The 22,677-nt window shown below is 45.6% G+C and overlaps 1 protein-coding gene across 1 annotated transcript in view; it reads right to left on the reverse strand.

The window, feature by feature from the left end:
* Positions 1-9,369: 9,369 nt before the first annotated feature.
* Positions 9,370-22,677, reverse strand: part of LOC136656062 (kynurenine/alpha-aminoadipate aminotransferase, mitochondrial-like) — a 31,660-nt gene continuing 18,352 nt past the window's right edge. Inside the window, exons 10-13 of the mRNA XM_066632900.1 lie at positions 22,384-22,448; positions 18,855-18,961; positions 13,058-13,159; positions 9,370-9,414 (exon numbers count right to left, since the gene is read on the reverse strand). Of these exons, the coding sequence (XP_066488997.1) occupies positions 9,370-9,414; positions 13,058-13,159; positions 18,855-18,961; positions 22,384-22,448 (319 nt within the window). The remainder of the gene's footprint in view (positions 9,415-13,057; positions 13,160-18,854; positions 18,962-22,383; positions 22,449-22,677) is intronic.

Genomic DNA, 22,677 nt, shown 5'->3' on the forward strand with positions numbered 1-22,677 from the left:
TCTGAATGAACACTCCTGCTCTTTACAGTCTTCTCATGTCTTCTTTCAGCCAGCTTCATTTTCTGTTTTTTGAGGGCTGCTACCCATGAGTCCCATCAGTTAAGTTGGGCTAACTGGGACTGTGGACAACACAATACATTGGTCTGTGACAGTGGACCTGCTCCTTTCGACTCCTTGGAATTAGTGCTGCAGCAAATAATGCCATTGAGTTTACTGAGTCAATTAGGGAAAGTCAAACAAACAGGCTATATCTGCAAACCTGCAGATTCCACTCTGTATAATCTCTCCATTATATTGCTACAACACACACCATGGTGTTGGTTGTATCTCCAAATACAAAATGGGTTTTTAGTGTTTCTATATAGATGGTGATTTTGTTTTTAAAATTCTTTTAGAGGCAAAACTGAGGTAAGCCACAATTTAGCAGCTGCAGACATTGCTTTCTAAAAATGTTACCATTTCTTTCCATGGCAAAAGGAACTTCTGCTGGATATCATGTTGATATGTGCAGTGCATGGAGTGAATGAGTTCACTGAGCTATTGACAAGATCTTTTCTTGTGTGACTGTTGTGCCTTTAGACCAGGGATTTTCAACCTTTTCCATCTCATGGCACACTTCTGGTTTTGGAAGTTCCACACCCCAGTGCTCCAACTGCAATCTGGAAGTGGACTCTGACTGTAGATTGAAGGCTGTGCAGTCCCGCCCAAGTATGTTTAAATGCTCCAGGGTGCCCACGGCACCGCAATTGCTACCGCACCATTGGTACACCCATTTATGGTGTAAGGGGAAAGTGACCCTTTTAAGTTCCAATGGTGGGTCATAACCCACCAGTTTGAGCACCACTGCAGTAGAGAGAGAGGACTTTCTTTCTGCAGCCAACTGAAAATGTTTGTTGTTCATTAAAAGGAAACTGGAAGTTATGAAATGAGAACTACGATAATTTCATTCTTTGTTTTCTCTCATGCAATAAATTTCTCAAATATGCTCTGCCCTAAGGTTGCCTGGATTTTATTATCATTACTACTATAGATTTTTGGTTAACGTGATAAAAGAAACTGTAGATGAATACTATATTCTCTTGGTTAATTCTTCCAGCTTTCTCCACCTCATACACCATCAATCTCCTTTAAGCCTTCCCTTGTAAAACAGCCAGTACACCAAGAAACAAGGTGCCTTCTGGTATGAAGATTACATCATGGACTCTTTACCTTTCCCTTCAATTACTCAGTTGTGATTCTTCTTGACAACTATGAGCCCCCTGAAGCAATGTGGAAAAACAGCAAATAACGGAGAAATGCCTATTTTTCATGTTCCTGCAGCTTCTGCATCTGACATCCAGAAATTCTCCGTTTTGAATCCCTTTGATTTATGTGGCTCACCCTAAGTATTTTAATTAGCCCTTACACCTCTGACTCCAACATGCAGACTATTTAGATATGCAGGTCATCATTATTAATTATGTTAATTCCTTTCTCTCTGCCTATTAAAGTGCTTGCAGTATTCATGGAAGTTTAAAATAACCTACATTTGGTCAGTTCTAGGCTTCTAGCAGGAAATGCTTCACTTTAAAGCTGTGATAAGCTTTAGCTCAGTGTTTCTCAAACTGTGGGTTGGGACCCACCAGGTAGGTCGTGAACCAATTTCAGGTGGGTCCCCATTCATTTCAATATTTTATTTTTAATGTATTAGACTTGATGCTACCATTGTATGTGACTGCATTTGGGGAAAAGTTACAGACCTGTACTTTGAACAGGCTACTATCTGCAGTTTTAACAGGCTACTATGTATATGCTTTTAACAATGATAGTCAATGGAACTTACTGCTGGGTAAATGTGGGTAGGATTCCAGCCTAGGATTGTTAAAAATTCTCCTGCTTGATGATGTCACTTCCGGTCATGACATCACTTCCAGTGGGTCATGACAGATTCTAATTCTAAAAAGTGGGTCCCAATGCTAAAGGTTTGAGAACTACTAATGTAGAGAAGTAGCATCATCATATTTAGGCTCACACTACAATGAAAAATGTCCTGTGCATACCAAAACTTGCTTCTGCAGCAGCTATAACCCCGCAGCTGAACTCCTATACAATCCTTCATGGCAAGCAGATTCACAAGCCAAAGAGCTACTGTAGCAGGCCAGTTTCCTTCCAGATTTGACACTGTGTTAAGGAGTGTCATGTATGCATTCCTCCACCGAGCAGATATGGCTTGCCAGCAGCTGCAACCACACCCTTGTTGTAGTGTCCCCAGCACTCCAACAACAAGTCCGAGTAGATAGGAAAATGCCAGATCCAAGGAAATTTCTGGGTCCCCTCCTTTTGCTCCTGGGTCCCCTTTTTGACCCTGGGCCCAGATACAAATTACCCCTTTCACTCCCCTCTCCTAAACCCTATCTATGGGTCTACTCAGATCTGGACCAGCTCAATCATTGGCACAGATCTGAGTAGCCCCATGTAGGGCTTTCAGGCTCAGGATTGGGGATAGGATCTGGTGGTAGCTTCTGTCTCCATCCTCACCCCCTCCCAGGCAAGTACCTGCCTGCCTGCCCTCTCCCGCCCAGGGTGACCAGATGTCATAACCACAAAAGAGGACCAAGCATCCCAAAATGTAGGACAACAGAGAAAAATGTAGGGCATGACAAAATAAAAGCCAAAAACACTTGTATGTGGTTGTATTTATTTTATGTGGTTCATTTAAACACTGTATTACTTATTATTAAATTTAAAACTATGCTACATATAATTTGCTAGATATAATTTATTGTTTACAAGAAGGCTATGTGCCACCTGCTCATTGGGAAAAGGAGGACATTTCAGTTCTTTTCCAGGGCACAAGGCTAAAAAAGAGGACCTGTCCTAGAAAAAGAAGACATCTAGTCACCCTGCCCTTGCCCAGTTTTGCCCCTCCCTCCCTTTCTCCTACTGCATTCTGTTCCCCTACAGCTGGGCACTGCACTTACCCTGTGAGGTGGCCAGTCACTCCCTTACCGGTGTGAGATGCCAGCACCCACCACGCAGGCCTCAGTGCCAACGGTTGGACCATCATGAAATGCTTTATGGCACTTTCACAATGGCCATCTCCTGGGCAGCACACACAAGACTGGGTTGTAAATTGGGGGGCAGCTTCTATTGGCCTGCTCGGATCTGGACCAGCTCAATCATTGGCACAGATCTCAGTAAATATTGCTGTGAATCTTGGCCCTGCTACTGAAATCTTTCATCCTCCCACCACCTCTGAAATGATGTCCCTGGGTAAATGAGGGCCTGCAGTAGACTCAACCTGCACATGGCCTCAGCTTTTTGTTTCTTCATATGGCTGCTTTCAGATGACTCACTTGGTCAGGTGTAGCAATTACCCATGAGAAGAAAAGCAAAGGAGGCAGTCATGAGCTGGGCAATTATGTTCACTGGATTCCAATGAATTATAGTTCATCTTTCTTCAGTATGGCACTGCCCTGAAAGCTGTTGGCAAGGAGCACAGTTGGTGAGGTTAAATAGAAATAATCTCATTTTGCAGAACAAAAGTTGGTATTTCTTAACTGACTTCACTAAATGCGGAGCCCCCACTCCTTTGCTTCAAGTTCATGTTTTGAAATATTTGGTATGTGTTAAATCCCTTGATTCCATCACCTTAACAAGCTAAAGAAGTGGTTCTCACAAGTTTAGCACCGGACCCACTTTTTAGAATGAGAATCTGTTGGGACCCACTGGAAGTGATGTCATAACTGGCAGTGACATCATTCAGCAGGAAAAACAATCCTAGGCTGCAGTCCTATCCACACTTACCCAGGAATAAGTCCCATTGACTATCATTGTTAAAAGCATATACAGAGTAACCTGTTAAAACGACAGATCTGTAACATTTCCCCAAATGCAGACACATAATGGGGACCCTCCTGAAATAGGCTCACGACCCACCTAGTGTTCCGACCCATGGTTTGAGAAACACTGTTTCTACAGGGTTTTCTATATTTAAAAGATTTTAGAGACACCTAAGCTACAACGCTGACAGTAAGTCCCACTGAACTCCATGGGACTAACTTCTGAGTAGACCTGCATAGGATTGTGCATGTGCTCAGGACTGAGTATGTTTGATTTTCCATATTACTGTATATAGTGGCCAATGCCACATAGGAGGGTAGATCTGGGCTCCAAAGACTTTTCCAGCTGTCTCCACCCTCCCTCCACCTTGTTTTGCCCCTCCCTGCCCCCATTCTGCTTGCCCATCGCCACCCTCCTCCACTCTTTCACCCCCTCTTTGTAAAGGGGCCCCAAAGAGACTTGGTCTCCCCTGATCAAACTCTTAGGCACCCTGCCCATAGAGGCTGCCGGGGTACAGGAGATGGGGGAAGTAGTCCAGGAGGTGTCCAGCCGCCTGGTTCGCCCTGTGACATGCGTGTCCATTCAGGGACGTGGCTGGGGAAGCCCTATCTCCATGCCTCTCACCTGGTGCTGCCTTTGGCATGAAAGGCCTTTGGCACAAAAGGTGACATCGCCAGAGCTTCTCAGAGCAGGGCGAACTGGCAGGCAGAAACGGGCATCCTCGACAGTTGGCAACCTTTGCTTGGAGTAAGAACCAAGTAATGACCACTGGCTGTGCGTTCGTTAGAAGGAGGGGTGGCAGGAGTAATGGAGGAAGAGGAGACTGACAACCCAAGCCCATGCATGTCTACTCAGAAGTAAGTCCCATTAGAGTCAATGGGGCTTGCTCCCAGGAAAGTGTGGATAAGATTGGGCTGTCAGGCGGGCATTCATGGCACCCACACTTCACCACTCTACCACCTAAGCACCTGACAGCACAATCCTATGCATGTTTATTCAGAAGCAAGTCACATTGAATTCAATGGGGCTTACTTCCAGGAAAGTGTGTATAGGATTGCCGTCTTTGACTCTTGGATGGGCTGACTGGATAGATGACAGTACTTGGCTATCATCTATAGGGCTATCAAAACCTAAGGAATTGGTCAAAATACCATATTTTGTTTAGTTCTCTGCAAGTCAGAGTGATAACTTTTTCATAATACAGTGGACTAGCCCTTATATGTGTACACAGTCTAAGGACATAAACAAGTAGCAGGTTGACAAAAACCTTCAATTGCCATTGGGGCTTCCTGATGGCTTCTGATGTCCTTTTTTCTCCTCATTGTATAGTAAAAATGGCAACAATATATTTAACTGATTTTAGAGCGGCAGTATTGGGAATTAATTCTGTCCCTTTCAGTGAAAGCAGCCTGAGCATTCCACTGAGTGAGAGATGAACGATGTGTCTGAATCACTGTATATCTTGACATATGAGACAAATATCATTTATAAAACTTAAGTGAAATCTGTCTATTTTGAGCATAGTTTGTTCATCAAACAAATGTATTTCATACCTAGCCACTCCTTGTGGGAATGTGGTATTGAAATTGAACTATAAATTTCAATTTGGGGGGGGGGGGGAAGGAATCAATACATTTAATATCTAAAAGACTTGCTTAAACATATTTCAGTTTTATGCTGTAGCAGGATGTGTTAATCTGTCTTTTGACAAGCATCACCCTGAAAATAAATTCTTAACTTGGATGCATTTTCCATAGGCTTAACTTAAGATCTTGGTCTTGCCTTTTTCAAGATTGAACATTTTTCATGAGGTAAGCTTGCCACCTGGTGGTGACTTTTATGGAATTGATGCTGGTGATTTGAAGAAAAAAAATCGTATTTTTATAAAACCTGTGAGGGTATTGAGTATCTTATACACTCCTTATCAGCTTCTGCGAAGAATTACCGTAATAGTATTTCCTTGTCATTAGGAAGAAATGTGCGAGAGTGAGAAAAGGGCAATCCCATACCAAATATCACCAGAGAGTTAATAAAAGTCCAGGAAGTTTTGAATTAACTGGTTTGGGCTGTAATCTTATATAAACTTACCTGGGAGTAAGTTCCATTGAACTCAGTGTGACTTCTGAGTATATATATGCATCGGTCGTGCTGTTTGATTCTCAGCTTATCCATCTCACAATGCCTAAGGGCGCAATCCTAACCCCTTATGTCGGTGCTTTCCAGCACCGACATAAGGGCAATGCAGCTCTGAGGTAAGGGAACAATCATTCCCTTACTTTGAGGAGACCTTCGTGAGTGACACCCAACTGCAGATGCAGCACATGTCCCATTGGCACAGCTATGCCAGTGCTGGAAAGCACTGACATAAGGGGTTAGGATTGCGTCCATAGTGTTTACAAATTGTGTACAATTAATCCTGAATTTCCTGGATTTTACCCTTTAGTAGAGAAAAACAGTTTAATAGGAAGAAGTACTGGCCAAACTAAAGCAGAATTACTTGGTATGGGGGTGGGGGAAAGAAAGAAATTAACTGCCCAATCCTATCAAAAAACCCTATTGATGCACCTGCGCCATGCATGCTTCATCTTGTGTGTGTGTGTGTGTGTGTGTGTGTGTGTGTGTAGGGACAGTCCTGAAGGTCTCCTCTGGATAAGGGAACATGTTTTCCCTTTGCTGACACTCCAGGTCTACTCAGACTGTGCCAGCAATTTAGCATGTTCGACTGGACCTGGGAAGGCAGATCAAGACAGGAAAGGGGGATAGGATGATGGCAGCTGCATTGCCACTGATACTGCTCCTCTCCCAACCTTGCTCTGCCCTCCTCCCCACCCCTTTCCCCACCCCATTCCTCCCTCTCCCTTGATTGTTCTACCCACCTTTGCTTCCCGCCCACTCCCACAATCACTTACCATCATCAGGGTCATTGGTGGGCTGTGGCCTGCTGGTGCAATGGTCTGGCCTTGCCAAATGGCATGCCACTGCTTGCGACAGCCATAAAGGATCAGAACGCTAGTTCTGGCAGCATAGGGACTCCCAGAAAATTGGGCTGTAGGTTTCCCTTTTGCCTCCACCACATTAGCAGAAGTGAAGGGCAAGCAGCTTGGACAGAATGACTATAATCACAAAAATAGCCTGCAGGGAAGTGTACTGATTTATTTTGAACCAAAAACAATTCAGAGAGCAGTTTTTATAGCTGAAGAATAAGAAGAGGGATCCTGAAGGAGCTCACAATTCACTGGGAGGGGCATGCAGAGACCAATGGAGACAGGTATCTTCTGCCTGCCTGAGAAACAGCTACCAGTTTGCCCAGTTAGCAGGGGCTGGATTAATAATTCCTTCCTCAAGTGCCACTACTACAATCAACTTCACCAGGTGCTTCTACCAGGAAGTGGTGGGCCAGTTCTCAGGGGGCAGTATGGCAGCACAGCCAGAAAACCCCTCCCCTTCAACAAATGGTCTGCATAGGATGAGAAGTGAAAAGGCACTGCTCTGTTTTTCCTCTTCCCTTCCTAGCAGAAATAGAAGGAAAGGGGGAGAGATCTGAAAGAAAGAAAGAATTGTGCTGTGTGAGTTTAACAGAGAAAGAGGGTGGCGGGAAAGATGGTGGTGGGGGAGACAGGACACACCATTTGCTGCTCTGCTTTAGCCAGCAAAATACCCAGAGCCTTGTGCAGTTTGCACGTATACCAGTGGTCATTACCACTGGTCATGGATATTTTAGAGAGGGACTACTAGAGGGGGTGAATGCAAAGGTATATAACTTTGCTAGGGATACTGGAGTCTTATAAGGTGTGAAAACGTATGACTCAAATAATCACTGCTGTAGAACTCATGCCTTTGAGAATAGCAGACCAGGGAGGCAGAATTGAGATTTCTTCCAATCTTCAGCAGGGATGGCCTCTTCAAGATTCTCCCCAAGATTGGATGTCCACCCAGGCTCCTCAGCATCATCAGATCCTTCCACAAGGACATGAAGGGCACTGTTGTCTTTGATGGCTCCACATCAGACCCCTTTGACATCCGAAGTGGCGTGAAGCAGGGCTGTGTTCTTGCACCAACCTTGTTTGGGATCTTCTTCGCTGTCCTGTTGAAGCAGGCCTTTGGAACTACAACAGAAGGCATCTATCTCCGGACCAAATCAGATGGAAAGCTCTTCAACCTCTCCAGACTGAGAGCAAAGTCCAAAGTCCAGCTGAAATGTCTGCGTGACTTCCTCTTTGCCGACGATGCAGCTATCACTACCCACTCTGCCAAAGATCTCCAGCAGCTCATGGATCATTTTAGCAAGGCCTGCCAAGATTTTGGACTGACAATCAGCCTGAAGAAAACACAAGTCATGGTTCAGGATGTGGACTCACCTCCCTGCATTACAATCTCTGCACATGAACTGGAGGTTGTCCATGACTTTCTGTACCTTGGCTCAACGATCTCCGACACTCTTTCTCTCAATACCGAGCTAAACAAACGCATCGGCAAAGCAGCTCCACATTTTCCAGACTCACAAAGAGAGTCTGGTCCAACAAGAAGCTGACGGAACATACCAAGATCCAGGTCTACAGAGCTTGCGTCCTGAGTACACTTCTGTACTGCAGCGAGTCATGGACTCTTCGCTCACAACAGGAGAGGAAACTGAGCGCTTTCCACATGCGGTGCCTCCGACGTATTCTCGGCATCACCTGGCAGGACAAAGTTCCAAACAACACAGTCCTGGAACGTGCTGGAATCCCTAGCATGTATGCACTACTGAAACAGAGACGCCTGCGTTGGCTCGGTCATGTCGTGAGAATGGATGATGGCCGGATCCCAAAGGATCTCCTCTATGGAGAACTCGTGCAAGGAAAGCGCCCTATGGGTAGACCACAGCTGCGATACAAGGACATCTGCAAGAGGGATCTGAAGGCCTTAGGAGTGGACCTCAACAAGTGGGAAACCCTGGCCTCTGAGCGGCCCGCTTGGAGGCAGGCTGTGCAACATGGCCTTTCCCAGTTTGAAGAGACACTTGGCCAACAGTCTGAGGCTAAGAGGCAAAGAAGGAAGGCCCATAGCCAGGGAGACAGACCAGGGACAGACTGCACTTGCTCCCAGTGTGGAAGGGATTGTCACTCCCGAATCGGCCTTTTCGGCCACACTAGACGCTGTTCCAGAACCACCTTTCAGAGCGCGATACCATAGTCTTTCGAGACTGAAGGTTGCCAACTACTAATCCTTAATCATCACATAACTTGCATATGTTGGGTTAGGTACTTCACTTTTTTAGTGGACTCCATTGCTGGAAATGGGTAATATTTCTGCCTTCATGATAGTTTTGAGAATCCAGCAGTTTTGATATAATGCGTATGGAAGTACCAAAGTAGCTTATTACTCAGCAATTATTGGTCCTGCTAAAGCAACCTTTACAAAAGCAACTGCATAGTAATTAGAACAGTGTGGAAGGCAGGGGTGAAATCAATGATTTACAGATTTAGCTGCTCGCTCAGCGAGATCAGAGGCACATTTTTTGAATGTCAGCCATGGGGTCAATGGTCAATGCCAGTTTGCCATAGACATTCACTTCACTTCTTCCTTTATGAGTTCAGCCAACAACCGGAATCCCTGAATAAAAGAACAAGGGCACAATTAAAAAATACATAAAGAAAATGATTATCTTCTATCCTGACAAGAGGCAGCATTATTGAACTAATCTCCCATTGTAATACTCCTGCTCCTGTTCTTTTCTTCTTTCAGCACTTTACACCTGGAATTACATTGAGCCTGCTCCTTTTAAGGAAGACATAGATGAGGAAAAGCATGTTAGTTTTGGGATTGGGTTGAACCACTACTGAAAGTAAATAACAGAATGCACTGTATCTGTAGGTTTTCATGGCCAGCAGTAATCCAACATTTTAACATGTCCAGGTGGGAAGATCATGGTTGTGTCAAAGGATCAACATCCATGTTGTTAAAAAGATCAAAAAAGGTCCAATGTTTTGCTCTGCAACTTTTTAAGAACTTCGTCAGGGAACGAGCCTAGACAGGATATGTTGATAGTGAGTAGGTCAGAAACAGCAGTTAAGAAGCATCACCCTCCAGGTGCTTAATGAGGAGTTAATTGCTTGGCTGTATAGTTCCATTTTGCTGACCCTTACAGCATTTTCACTGGTAGTGCTGTCTGCTAATTAAACATCATTGCTTAGTGGATTGCCTCTCGTGATATTAATGGAATAACAGGACAAACAGGACAACAGGGCATTTCTAATAAACAAATATTAGTGTTATATTTGTTCATTAGAAATGTCTCTAACTACTCAACCCTATTCCTGACCATTGGCAACAGTGCAACTGTACCAGTGAAGCATGCGCTTCATCCAGTGCTGGGGGGCTGAATATATTTTGCCCATATCTCTCCATAGGCCTCCTGGTTGCCTATGCATCTCCTTGGAACTATGCTATCTATATAGCTGGCATAAGTCCAAGAAGTGAAAAGGGGTATTGTTATAACAATAACAGTGACTCTTGGCTGCATTAGATCAGAAAATATACTGAATTATCATGCTGTTGGGTAGCAGCCATTCTTTAAATGCCAGGGCTAAGAATAAATGACCTGTTTTGAACAGTAATTCGGTGAAAGAGAAATTTGCAGCACAAGTGACCATTGAACTAGGGCTCTGAGTGATCAGAAGGAGAAAGATAGGCATATGCCATAAACAATTTAAAAATCAAGTTCCAGTTTTAGTGGTAACTATATATCTGACAAAATTAGGATAGGCCAATCACATCCACTGGCATTCCTGAAGGGGGGACAACACTAAGTTTCTTCAGATGCTTGGCTGCTCGTGTAAAGTGGCCCCTCCTCCTCGCCTCTAGAGTCAAAAAGCTTTTGCAGTCAGGACTGGCTCTAAAGGTGAGGAGGAGGGGCCACTTTACACCAGCGACCAGGCACCTAAAGAAACTTAGGGCGCAATCCTAATCCCTTATGTCAGTGCTTTCCAGCAGTGACATAAGGGCAATGCAGCTCTGAGGTAAGGGAACAAACATTCCCTTACTTTGAGGAGGACTCCGTGAGTGACACCGAACTGCAGGATGCAGCACATGTCCCATTGGCACTGCTATGCCAGTGCTGGAAAGCAATGACATAAGGGGTTAGGTCCTAACCAACTTTTCAGCACTGGCATAGCTGTGCTAGTGGGGCATGTGCTGCATCCTGCAGTTGGGACACAGTCACAGAGGCCTCCTCAAGGCATGGCAATGTTTGTTCCTTTACTTCGAAGTTACATTACCCTTATGTCGGTGCTGGAAAGTGGGTTAGGAGGATTGCACCCTTAGTGTTTTGCCTGCCCCCTTCTAGGAACACCAATGCCCCTATGTACTTTAGAGGAAGATCATGATGTTTTGTAGGTCACATTTGAGACAACTCACTGCTGGGTGCCTTTCTTTTTTCAAATCTTCTTGGTTTTGGTCTGATTATTTCAGCTAGTTGAACTGAACAAAACGGGTAACTAGGAAAACACTTTAAACACAACCATAAAATGTAAAACCTGTCACTAGGTATTAAAGTGTTGAACCTGGTTCTTAAAGTTCAGGAAGAGGGCAACCAACTACTACTGCTTTGTAAATTCATCTGGCATTTATTGTAGTTTAAAATTCTTAGAGAACTTGGAGTGTTGGGAAACCCATAACACCTTTATTGGAACATTGGGAAACCCATAACCATTTTAGTGCAGAAAAAGACAATCAAACTTTTTTCCCTCCCTTTTTAATGCAACCATCCAGAAGCAGACTCTGATTGATATTTCTCCTTTGCTATGCACATCACATAGTCTTACTTGTTGTAACAGAATTTTATGCATAAACATATAAAAGGAACAATTTGCACTTAAATTGAAATCTTCAAATCAATGAGTCTGGTAAATATTCAGATGTTTCCATTGAGGCTTATTTATCTGAGCCAGTGATTTTCAATAAAATAGGTTCAGAATGTTACTTTTGGCAGAAATGTACAGAGAAGTGGCCTGAATCAGTTTGTGGCTTGATCATGTGCACCATGAGAACAAAAAACCATTCTATAACAGGTATACAGTGGTTACTGTTGTTACCCCTTCAGGTATCATCTACCTGTTGGGTTATGCCAGGGTTATGAAACCCTGTTGGATTTCATACAAAGGGCCAAAGTTAGCATTCATGGTGCCTGCTGAGGGCCAAAAATGACATTATCTCATTAAGCAGGAAATGACTCGGAAAGGCTAGTCACAATCCAGCACTAGTATGACTATTCCAGCACCATTCAATGAAATGAGAAATATCTTTGCCCTGGGCAATCATCTAACTCTGTTTCAAGGGAGACATTTGCTGCACATCAACAAACCAAGAACCACAATTCAACTCTGTGTCAGACATCGTTAAGGATATTGATCTCAGCTGGCTTAAGTCTGCCTCTGTACTGGATTACGGGTCATGTTTTTATCCACTATCCAGATATCAAGATTTGTTCCAAATAAATCATAATAGCATTCAGCATTTGTATAGCACAAATTTGGTTGCTATAGCTTTCAGTTGCCACAGTCACATTGCTCATTCTTGGTCTTATGGTAAGCTGTAGTGGATTAATTATAGGAAATAATATATACACGTTGTACATAATTCCTAAGAATTTTCCCAGCAGCAGAACAATCTTTGCAATATTTGCAATCATAGGGCTGTGTTCTCTCTCTCTCTCTCTCATCTCATCATCTCAGTGTGAGCAACCCAGTTCTACAGTCTCTTCTGGAGAACAGATACTTGTGAGGTTGGGGGAAGAAGAGGAAGAGGTGGGGGGACTGCCACAAATTATAATACCACTGTGTTCCACAGATTGGTTGAAATGTGTTGGTGGTCTGGATGAGATCTGTAGGCTCAGGCTGTAGTTTGGGAATCCCTAGTATGGAACTCTTCATTCTGAGTGTTCAAGTGCTTCATTCATATTATTGTAATCCTTACAATAAACCTGTAAGATGATGATTCTCATACTTCAGCTGAGAGGCTTAGACTACAATCCTTTCCTGGGAGTAAGCCCCATTGAACTCAAAAGGAAATACTTCTGAGTAGACATGCATAGGATTGTGCTCTAAGAGGCTGTGCCTTGAGGCCCTGAAATGAATTCATAGCAGAGGTGGGATTGGACCTGTGATAGATTTCCTGATTCAAACTTGAGATTCTCAGTCTCTTCATCCTATTGGTTTTCTCTTTCTTTATGAGCAATAATAGAACAAACAGTACTTACCTGGTCCATTTGGTCTGCAGAAGCATAAGAAAAGGAAGCCCTGACATAGGGGCATGGTTGTGTAGATTCAAACATAAAAGCACACCCAGGAACAAAAGACACCTAAAACATTAATTGCTTTTATTATGATTGTGCATGCAGATTTTGAAAGACCACTTCTAAAGCATAAACATAGCATCTCACATTTATTATCTCCATATGTTTTCATACCAAAGTGAATGCAAGGCAGGTTTTATTGCAGGTGGGTGTGCAGAGGATCAACCTCTTCCATACATATTAAACCAGGCAAGAGGAAAACTCATGAAACAAGGTCATTCCCAGACTTCTACTTACCACATATTTAATTTTCAGGCATGACTGCTGCCTTATGTTTATACAGACTCACTAAAAAGAGGATGTTTTTATTGCTCATAATATGATTTGTGATTTTTTTTTTAAAAAGGAGAAAAATACAAAATTATAAAGTCAAAAGCAACTGCTACAATAAATTTATGAAGGCTTGCAGGATTGGACTTCTGGGTAGACATTTACATCTTTCAGGTATATTTTTCTGTTCTAATCCCAAATTTCTGCAAACCTAAAACATTCTGGGTCTGGGAGATTCTTTTCTTTACCACTCATCATCAGATTTAAATACCTTTTCTACTCTAGTAGAGGAATGATAGATGGGTAGATGGGACTCGTCAGCCTAGGAAGGCAGCTCATCTAAGAGAAGGAAACTCTGATCCCAAACCTCCACTGCCTTGTGGCTACATCCAGTTCTGGAAAAGGCTTCAGGAGTCAACCTCGAGGCAAAATCAGGAGCCGGAGTCCCTTAGGCAGTTCATGGCTGAACACAGTCACGTTCTGGCAACTCCTGCGACGCCGCTGGAACCAACCGTATTGGCTTCTGCCTTTCCATTGGACCATTCCAGCGACGTGGAGAGGGGGGATTTGCTGCATGGGTAACAGCCTATCCTCCATACCTTCTTTACCCAGGCTTCGCGCACTGGAGAGGACACTCCAACTTCGCCATACGGCGTCGGCACAACACGGGAAGCAGCAGTTTACCGGTTATAAGTCTTTGCTCGATTGGCGTAGAGCATGACGCCAGGGGCTGCTTCCGACGGTGGGAGAGATCATTGCATCTCATTGGGCAGCTACCGCCCGCCTTAAGCTGGGCAGTCCCCAGCCAGTAAGGTGTTGCCTCGCCACGGTCCGTTAACCTCATGGGGTGCGTGGGGTTTAGGGTGAAAACCGACAAGCGGATCGACAACTCTGCACCATGCAACAGAAAACAGAAAACTACTGCCCTAAAGCTGGGCACCTGGAACGTTAGGACAATGACACCTGGCTTCTCTGATGACCTGCAAGAAATAGACGACGCACGCAAAACAGCTGTCATCGACATGGAGCTGAGCAGACTGCAGATGGACGTCGTCGCCCTTCAAGAGACTAGGCTGCCAGATTCCGGATCTGTCAAGGAGAGAAATTTCTCATTTTTCTGGCAGGGAAAACCACCAAACGAAACCAGGGAACATGGCGTTGGCTTTGCGGTCAGAAATACCCTGCTGAAATCCATCATCCCACCTACTGTGGGAAGTGAAAGAATTTTGTCCCTGCAGCTCCAGTCATCAGCAGGACCTATCACTCTCATCAGTGCTTATGCACCAACTCTGTCGTCTCCAGCAGAAGCCAAAGACAAATTCTATGATGACCTGGCCACCACTGTCAAGAAAATCCCTGTAAAAGAGCCATTGTTCATCCTCGGCGATTTCAATGCTAGAGTTGGTGCTGATAACAGTTCATGGCCCACTTGCTTAGGTCAGTTTGGCACTGGGAGGATGAACGAAAATGGCCAACGCCTGCTAGAGTTTTGCTGTCATCACGGTCTCTGTGTCAGCAACACATTCTTCAACACAAAGCCCCAACATAGAGTCTCTTGGAGACATCCAAGATCAAAGCACTGGCACCAGCTCGACCTGATCCTCACCAGACGCTCCAGCCTTCCCAGCATCAAGATCACACGCAGTTATCATGGTGCTGCCTGCGACACTGACCACTCCCTGGTGTGCAGCAGAGTGAAACTGCAAACAAAGCGACTGTATCACACGAAAAAGGAAGGAAGACCTCGCATTGATACCAGCAAGACCCGGGATCAGAGAAAAGTGGAGGAATTTGCACAAGCGCTTGAGGAATCTCTTCCAGGCCCGGCCGACGCAAACGCATCCAGCAGATGGGAACATTTCAAGAATACCGTTTACAACACCGCCTTGTCCATATTCGGCAAGAAGACCAACAAGGCGGCAGACTGGTTTGAAGCCCACTCTGAGGAGTTGACACCAGTCATTGAGGAAAAGAGGAGAGCTCAAGCAGCATACAAGGTCTGTCCCAGTGAGCGCAACCTGCAGGTCCTCCGAACTGCTCGCAGCAAAGTCCAACAGACTGCCAGGAGATGTGCTAACGACTACTGGCTCCAGCTCTGTTCCGAGATACAGATAGCAGCTGACACGGGCAACATCAAGGGGATGTATGATGGTATCAAGCAGGCCCTAGGTCCAACACAGAAGAAAATTGCCCCTCTGAAGTCTGCCACAGGCGAGGTCATCCAGGATCGGGCGCAGCAGATGGAACGCTGGGTGCAGCACTACTCTGAGCTATATTCCAGAGAAAATGTAGTCACCGAAGAAGCACTGAACAACATTGAGTGCCTGCCTGTGCTGGAAGAGCTTGACAGTGAACCAACCCTAGAAGAACTTCACGTGGCCCTGGACTCCCTTGCCTTTGGCAAGGCACCTGGAAAAGACAGCATCCCTGCTGAAGTCCTAAAATGCTGCAAAGAGATCATCGTCACTGAGCTGCATGAAATCCTCTGTCTCTGCTGGAGAGAAGGTGGAGTACCTCAAGACATGAGGGATGCAAACATCATCACGCTGTACAAGAACAAAGGTGACAGGGGTGACTGCAACAACTACCGCGGCATCTCTCTCCTTAGCGTTGTAGGAAAGCTGTTTGCCCGAGTTGTACTAAAGAGGCTCCAGGTACTTGCAGAGAGCGTCTATCCAGAATCGCAGTGTGGATTCCGAGCCAACAGGTCCACCACTGATATGGTATTCTCCCTTAGACAACTGCAGGAGAAATGCAGGGAACAACGACAGCCACTCTTTATAGCCTTCATAGATCTCACAAAGGCTTTCGACCTGGTCAGCAGAGACGGCCTCTTCAAGATTCTCCCCAAGATTGGATGTCCACCCAGGCTCCTCAGCATCATCAGATCCTTCCACAAGGACATGAAGGGCACTGTTGTCTTCGATGGCTCCACATCAGACCCTTTTGACATCCGAAGCGGAGTGAAGCAGGGCTGTGTTCTTGCACCAACCTTGTTTGGGATTTTCTTCGCTGTCCTGCTGAAGCAGGCCTTTGGAACTGCAACAGAAGGCATCTATCTCCGGACCAGATCAGACGGAAAGCTCTTCAACCTCTCCAGACTGAGAGCAAAATCCAAAGTCCAGCTGAAATGTCTGCGTGACTTCCTCTTTGCCGATGATGCAGCTGTCACTACCCACTCTGCCAAAGATCTCCAGCAGCTCATGGATCGTTTTAGCAAGGCCTGCCAAGATTTTGGACTGACAATCAGCCTGAAGAAAACACAGGTCATGGTTCAGGATGTGGACTCACCTCCCTGCATTACAATCTCTGAGCATGAACTGGAGGTTGTCCATGACTTTGTGTACCTTGGCTCAATGATCTCCGACACTCATTCTCTCGATGCCGAGCTAAACAGGCGCATCGGTAAAGCAGCTACCACGTTTTCCAGACTCACAAAGAGAGTCTGGTCCAACAAGAAGCTGACGGAACATACCAAGATCCAGGTCTACAGAGCTTGCGTCCTGAGTACACTTCTGTACTGCAGCGAGTCATGGACTCTTCGCCCACAACAGGAGAGGAAACTGAGCGCTTTCCACATGCGCTGCCTCCGACGCATCCTCGGCATCACCTGGCAGGACAAAGTTCCAAACAACACAGTCCTGGAACGTGCTGGAATCCCTAGCATGTATTCACTGCTGAAACAGAGACGCCTGCGTTGGCTTGGTCATGTCGTGAGAATGGATGATGGCCGGATCCCAAAGGATCTCCTCTATGGAGAACTCGTGCAAGGAAAGCGCCCTACAGGTAGACCACAGCTGCGATACAAGGACATCTGCAAGAGGGATCTGAAGGCCTTAGGGATGGACCTCAACAAGTGGGAAACCCTGGCCTCTGAGCGGCCCGCTTGGAGGCAGGCTGTGCAGCATGGCCTTTCCCAGTTTGAAGAGACACTTTGCCAACAGTCTGAGGCTAAGAGGCAAAGAAGGAAGGCCCATAGCCAGGGAGACAGACCAGGGACAGACTGCACTTGCTCCCGGTGTGGAAGGGATTGTCACTCCCGGATTGGCCTTTTCAGCCACACTAGACGCTGTGCCAGAACCACCTTTCAGAGCGCGATACCATAGTCTTTCGAGACTGAAGGTTGCCAATATAGAGGAATGATACTTTTATAACTGTGCAAATGAAAGAAATTGAGATCCATACTGACTGATCAAGAGCCTAATCTTAAACTCACCGGCTGTTGCTGGGTCTTTTCTTCCACTGGTACAGACTGCCACAAAGCAGTCAGTGCCAGTTGCAAAAGGTACTCCATTAGCACACTAGTCATTGCGCTACTGGGAATGCCAGTGAGAAGTCATGCACCTTTCTACCCATGACGTCATTTCTTCTATTTGCTTGCTAACAAAAGTAAGTCAGTGTGAAATGTGGGAGGGTTGATGGAAGGGCAGAATGGGGCAGGAAGGGGGCAAAATGGAATGGGGGAGGATGGCGATGGGGTGGGAGATGGGTGAATCAGGTCCAGGGCCACCAGTATCCTTCCTGGACCCAATTCTGCAGGCGTAGGTCCACATGGACCTGCACTTGCTATTTTGTTATTACAATTTTTACTTTACTCTGCACTGGTTAGACCTCACCTGAAGTATTGTGTCCAATTCTGGGCACCCCACTTTAAGAAAGATGCAGTCAAACTGGAGCAGGTTCAGAGGAGAGCGATGAGGATGATCAGGGGGCTGGAGGACAAGCCCTATGAGGAAAGGTTGAGGGAACTTGTCATGTTCAGCCTGGAGAAGAGAAGGCTGAGAGGGGATATGATAGCTGTCTTCAAATACCTAAAGGGCAGTCATATGGAAGAAGGGAATAATTTATTCTCAGCTGTCTCTGAAAGTTGAACTAGGGGAAATGGGTACAAACTGCAAGAGAGGAGATTTTGATTAGACATCAGGAAAAAATGCCTGACGGTCAGGGCAGTTTGGCAGGGGAACAGATTGCCCAGAGAGGTGGTGGACTCTCCCTCACTGGAGATATTCAAGCAGAGGCTTGACAAGTACCTGTTGGAGATGCTCTAAGAGGATTTCTTGCCTGAGGCAGGCGGTTGGATTAGATGACCTGTTAGGTCCCTTCCCACTCTATGATTCTATGGATGTCTCCATGTTGTGGGGGCTTACTCCTGGATAAGGGAATGATTATTTCCTTACCCAGAGGAGACCCCCACATCATAGGATGCAGTAGTTGCCATTTTGGCACTGCTGAATTGACCAGGAGGGAGCGGGGTAGTGAATAGAATTAGACTGTTACTTGCTTTGAGGTGAAAAGATGCAATCCAGTGCTGAGTTACATAAACTCATGAATGTGATAGTACTAATCACACACAAGAATAGTTGCAGCCTTTCCCACTGTCAACAGGGCCTCTTTTATGTTAAACCTAGTTAGAATAATAGGCTTTCCTTACCCCTCTCTCCAGTGCTTTTTCCTTGATCATCTGGTATGTGTCAGAGACGCCCTTAATCTTAATCCACAAGAACATTCCAGCATTAGGAACATACCATTCTGCTAAATCTGGAAGAGAAAACATAACAATTACAGGAAAGCATCTGAGGGATGTTCTCAAGAATTTATGTTCTTAATGTATTCAACAATTATGACAAAGGCAGTGGGTGCAAATTAAGTCCTGCCTCTTCAACTAGGTATTGAAAGAGTTTCTTGCATTCTCATGTTGCAGCTGTCCACAATGATCATATGCATGCCTTTGTTTTTAGTGCACCCTGTCCTTGAAAGCTTAGAGGGCCAATTCACACAACCAGATCAAGTGAATAAGCACCATAGTTGAGTTTATGGTTGCTGTTTAGCATCCTGTTGTTTCTTCATTTCCCCCAGAGGGCCCACTGAGTTCAGTGGGACTTACTCCCAGGTTTACAGGATTGCAGACTTTGTTTAGTATACTCCTGAAATTACTATATGACCTGAAAGCTATTTTACAACTTCCTGCCATGGTCTCTGCATTCAAACATGCACACATCTTATACCAATCCATTTGTCCATACAAATGAAGCAGGTGAAGCAAAGGTTGGGTGGCAATGAAGCAGCAGCAGGTAGATAGGCAGGTACCACTGAACATCTCTGTAGCGCACATATGCCTGCAGACCCTGCATTGGAGTCACCTGATGCAATGCATCTGAACTCTGGTTTTCAGGATTTCTGAGTCTCTAATCTTCTGAACTGGGGATAAAAGAACATACTTAAGGGCAAGTCTAACAGTTTTCTTGGTTAAGAAGGTGCTGTAGAAAATTATTTGTGGGTATCATCTTCTCCGAGCCACCGCGGCAGTGCATAAGAACATAAGAACATAAGAACATAAGAACAGCCCCACTGGATCAGGCCATAGGCCCATCTAGTCCAGCTTCCTGTATCTCACAGCGGCCCACCAAATGCCCCAGGGAGCACACCAGATAACAAGAGACCTCATCCTGGTGCTCTCCCCTACATCTGGCATTCTGACTTAACCCATTCCTAAAATCAGGAGGTTGAGCATACACATCATGGCTTGTACCCCATAATGGATTTTTCCTCCAGAAACTCGTCCAATCCACTTTTAAAGGCGTCTAGGCTAGACGCCAGCACCACATCCTGTGGCAAGGAGTTCCACAGACCGACCACGCGCTGAGTAAAGAAATATTTTCTTTTGTCTGTCCTAACCCGCCCAACACTCAATTTTAGTGGATGTCCCCTGGTTCTGGTATTATGTGAGAGTGTAAAGAGCATCTCCCTATCCACTCTGTCCATCCCCTGCATAATTTTGTATGTCTCAATCATGTCCCCCCTCAAGCGTCTCTTTTCTAGGCTGAAGAGGCCCAAACGCCGTAGCCTTTCCTCATAAGGAAGGTGCCCCAGCCCCGTAATCAGCTTAGTCGCTCTCTTTTGCACCTTTTCCATTTCCACTATGTCTTTTTTGAGATGCGGCGACCAGAACTGGACACAATACTCCAGGTGTGGCCTTACCATCGATTTGTACAACGGCATTATAATATTAGCCGTTTTGTTCTCAATACCCTTCCTAATGATCCCAAGCATAGAATTGGCCTTCTTCACTGCCGCCGCACATTGGGTCGACACTTTCATCGACCTGTCCACCACCACCCCAAGATCTCTCTCCTGATCTGTCACAGACAGCTCAGAACCCATCAGCCTATATCTAAAGTTTTGATTTTTTGCCCCAATGTGCATGACTTTACACTTACTGACATTGAAGCGCATCTGCCATTTTGCTGCCCATTCTGCCAGTCTGGAGAGATCCTTCTGGAGCTCCTCACAATCACTTCTGGTCTTTACCACTCGGAAAAGTTTGGTGTCGTCTGCAAACTTAGCCACTTCACTGCTCAACCCTGTCTCCAGGTCATTTATGAAGAGGTTGAAAAGCACCGGTCCCAGGACAGATCCTTGGGGCACACCGCTTTTCACCTCTCTCCATTGTGAAAATTGCCCATTGACACCCACTCTCTGCTTCCTGGCCTCCAACCAGTTCTCAATCCACGAGAGGACCTGTCCTCTAATTCCCTGACTGTGGAGTTTTTTCAGTAGCCTTTGGTGAGGGACCGTGTCAAACGCCTTCTGAAAGTCCAGATATATAATGTCCACGGGTTCTCCCGCATCCACATGCCTGTTGACCTTTTCAAAGAATTCTATAAGGTTTGTGAGGCAAGACTTACCCTTACAGAAGCCATGCTGACTCTCCCTCAGCAAGGCCTGTTCGTCTATGTGTTTTGAGATCCTATCTTTGATGAGGCATTCCACCATCTTACCCGGTATGGATGTTAGGCTGACCGGCCTATAGTTTCCCGGGTCCCCCCTCTTTCCCTTTTTAAAAATAGGGAAGCATCTGCATAGTGCAGCATCTAATGTACTTCTATCTGGCAGAGAGATTTTCAAGGACCCAGTCGGCACCAGCTGACATTGTCCATATGATGTGTTCACAGAGGCATAATGCACTGCCCCAGTGGGCCCCCCCCTCAGTGCCTGGGGCAGTGACGTCTTGATTACATGTGACATAGTGTCATGTGACATCACTTCTGGGTTCTCCCCGGAAGAGGGCTTGTAGCTGCAGTGGTGTCACATCCCTGTCTATTCTCCTGTGTCCACAGGAGAAGGAACGGGGGCACAAAGCCAACAGGGCCTCCTCTGTAACTGGGGCAAAGCCAGAGGGCAACCGTGTGCCCCTCCTGATGTAGTGCTTGGAGCAGGTGCCCCTCAGGCTCTGCCCTAGTTACGCCTCTCCACAAAGAATCTGATAAACCATGCTGCATGCTATAGAAGAGACATGAGAGACACAGCAGATGCCGTTTAAAGACAGATGTGGTTAAAATCACTTTGGCCTTTGTGTGTCTCCTTTATAACTGTTTAGAATCCTTTTTGATTTTTATCCAGATGCATTGTTATGTCTAATTGCCCATGAAACTGTTGGAGTTGGTACAACTCTGTCTGCTTCCACAGGTGGCAGGATACTGTCCATTTAAAGGGTTAAGCCCAGTGACCCTACCTGTCCCCTTTGGAGGACCTATGTGGGGGCGTGGCCCAGACACAATAAGTATCCCTTCTTCTCCGAGCACGCCCTCTCTTCCTCATGACCACTGACCAGACAAGATCACCGCTCCCAGCAGGGCTCTGCCGGTGACGCCATCTTGACCACATGGTGCGCAGGACAAGGCAGCTTCAGGGCCTTGTTATCTTTTAAGTTAGAGTACCTCTGATCTCAATCAGATGCTGTAATCTTACTTCCAATGAATCCTGAGTAAATGAATCTACTTTGCAACTTCAACCAGCCAATGTTGTTTGTGTTTCTTGATTAGCAGTCAGCTGGGTATGGGAGGCTCCCTGGGTTGATTCTCAGCAAGAGGGGAGGTCTGCTGCTGAAGCTACTCTGCTTCCCCCCTAAAGGAGGAAACCAGTTTTAAGAGATTCCTCCAACAGGAACTGAGTTCACTGACCTTTCAGCCGTTTTTCTGCTGCAGCAACCATTGTGTCCCGCTGTTTTTTGTAGAACGCTTCCACTCTGGAAACAAACAATTAATGGAAGCATTCTTAGAGAACAAAAGTGGGTGTCACGAATCAGCCATTGCTCTACCATTAAATTGTACCCAGCAAGTCACACAGCATTAATATAATTAGAAAAGCATTTCAGGCAGTGCACTATCTACACTTTGGGTGCCCATGGACTGTTGCTTAGTTCAGATGAAAGCTGGTTTGAAGGCAACAGTGGCTAAATCTATTGTTTCATGTTA

This window comes from Tiliqua scincoides, chromosome 6 (assembly GCF_035046505.1).
Source record: "Tiliqua scincoides isolate rTilSci1 chromosome 6, rTilSci1.hap2, whole genome shotgun sequence".
Lineage (NCBI taxonomy): Eukaryota > Metazoa > Chordata > Lepidosauria > Squamata > Scincidae > Tiliqua > Tiliqua scincoides.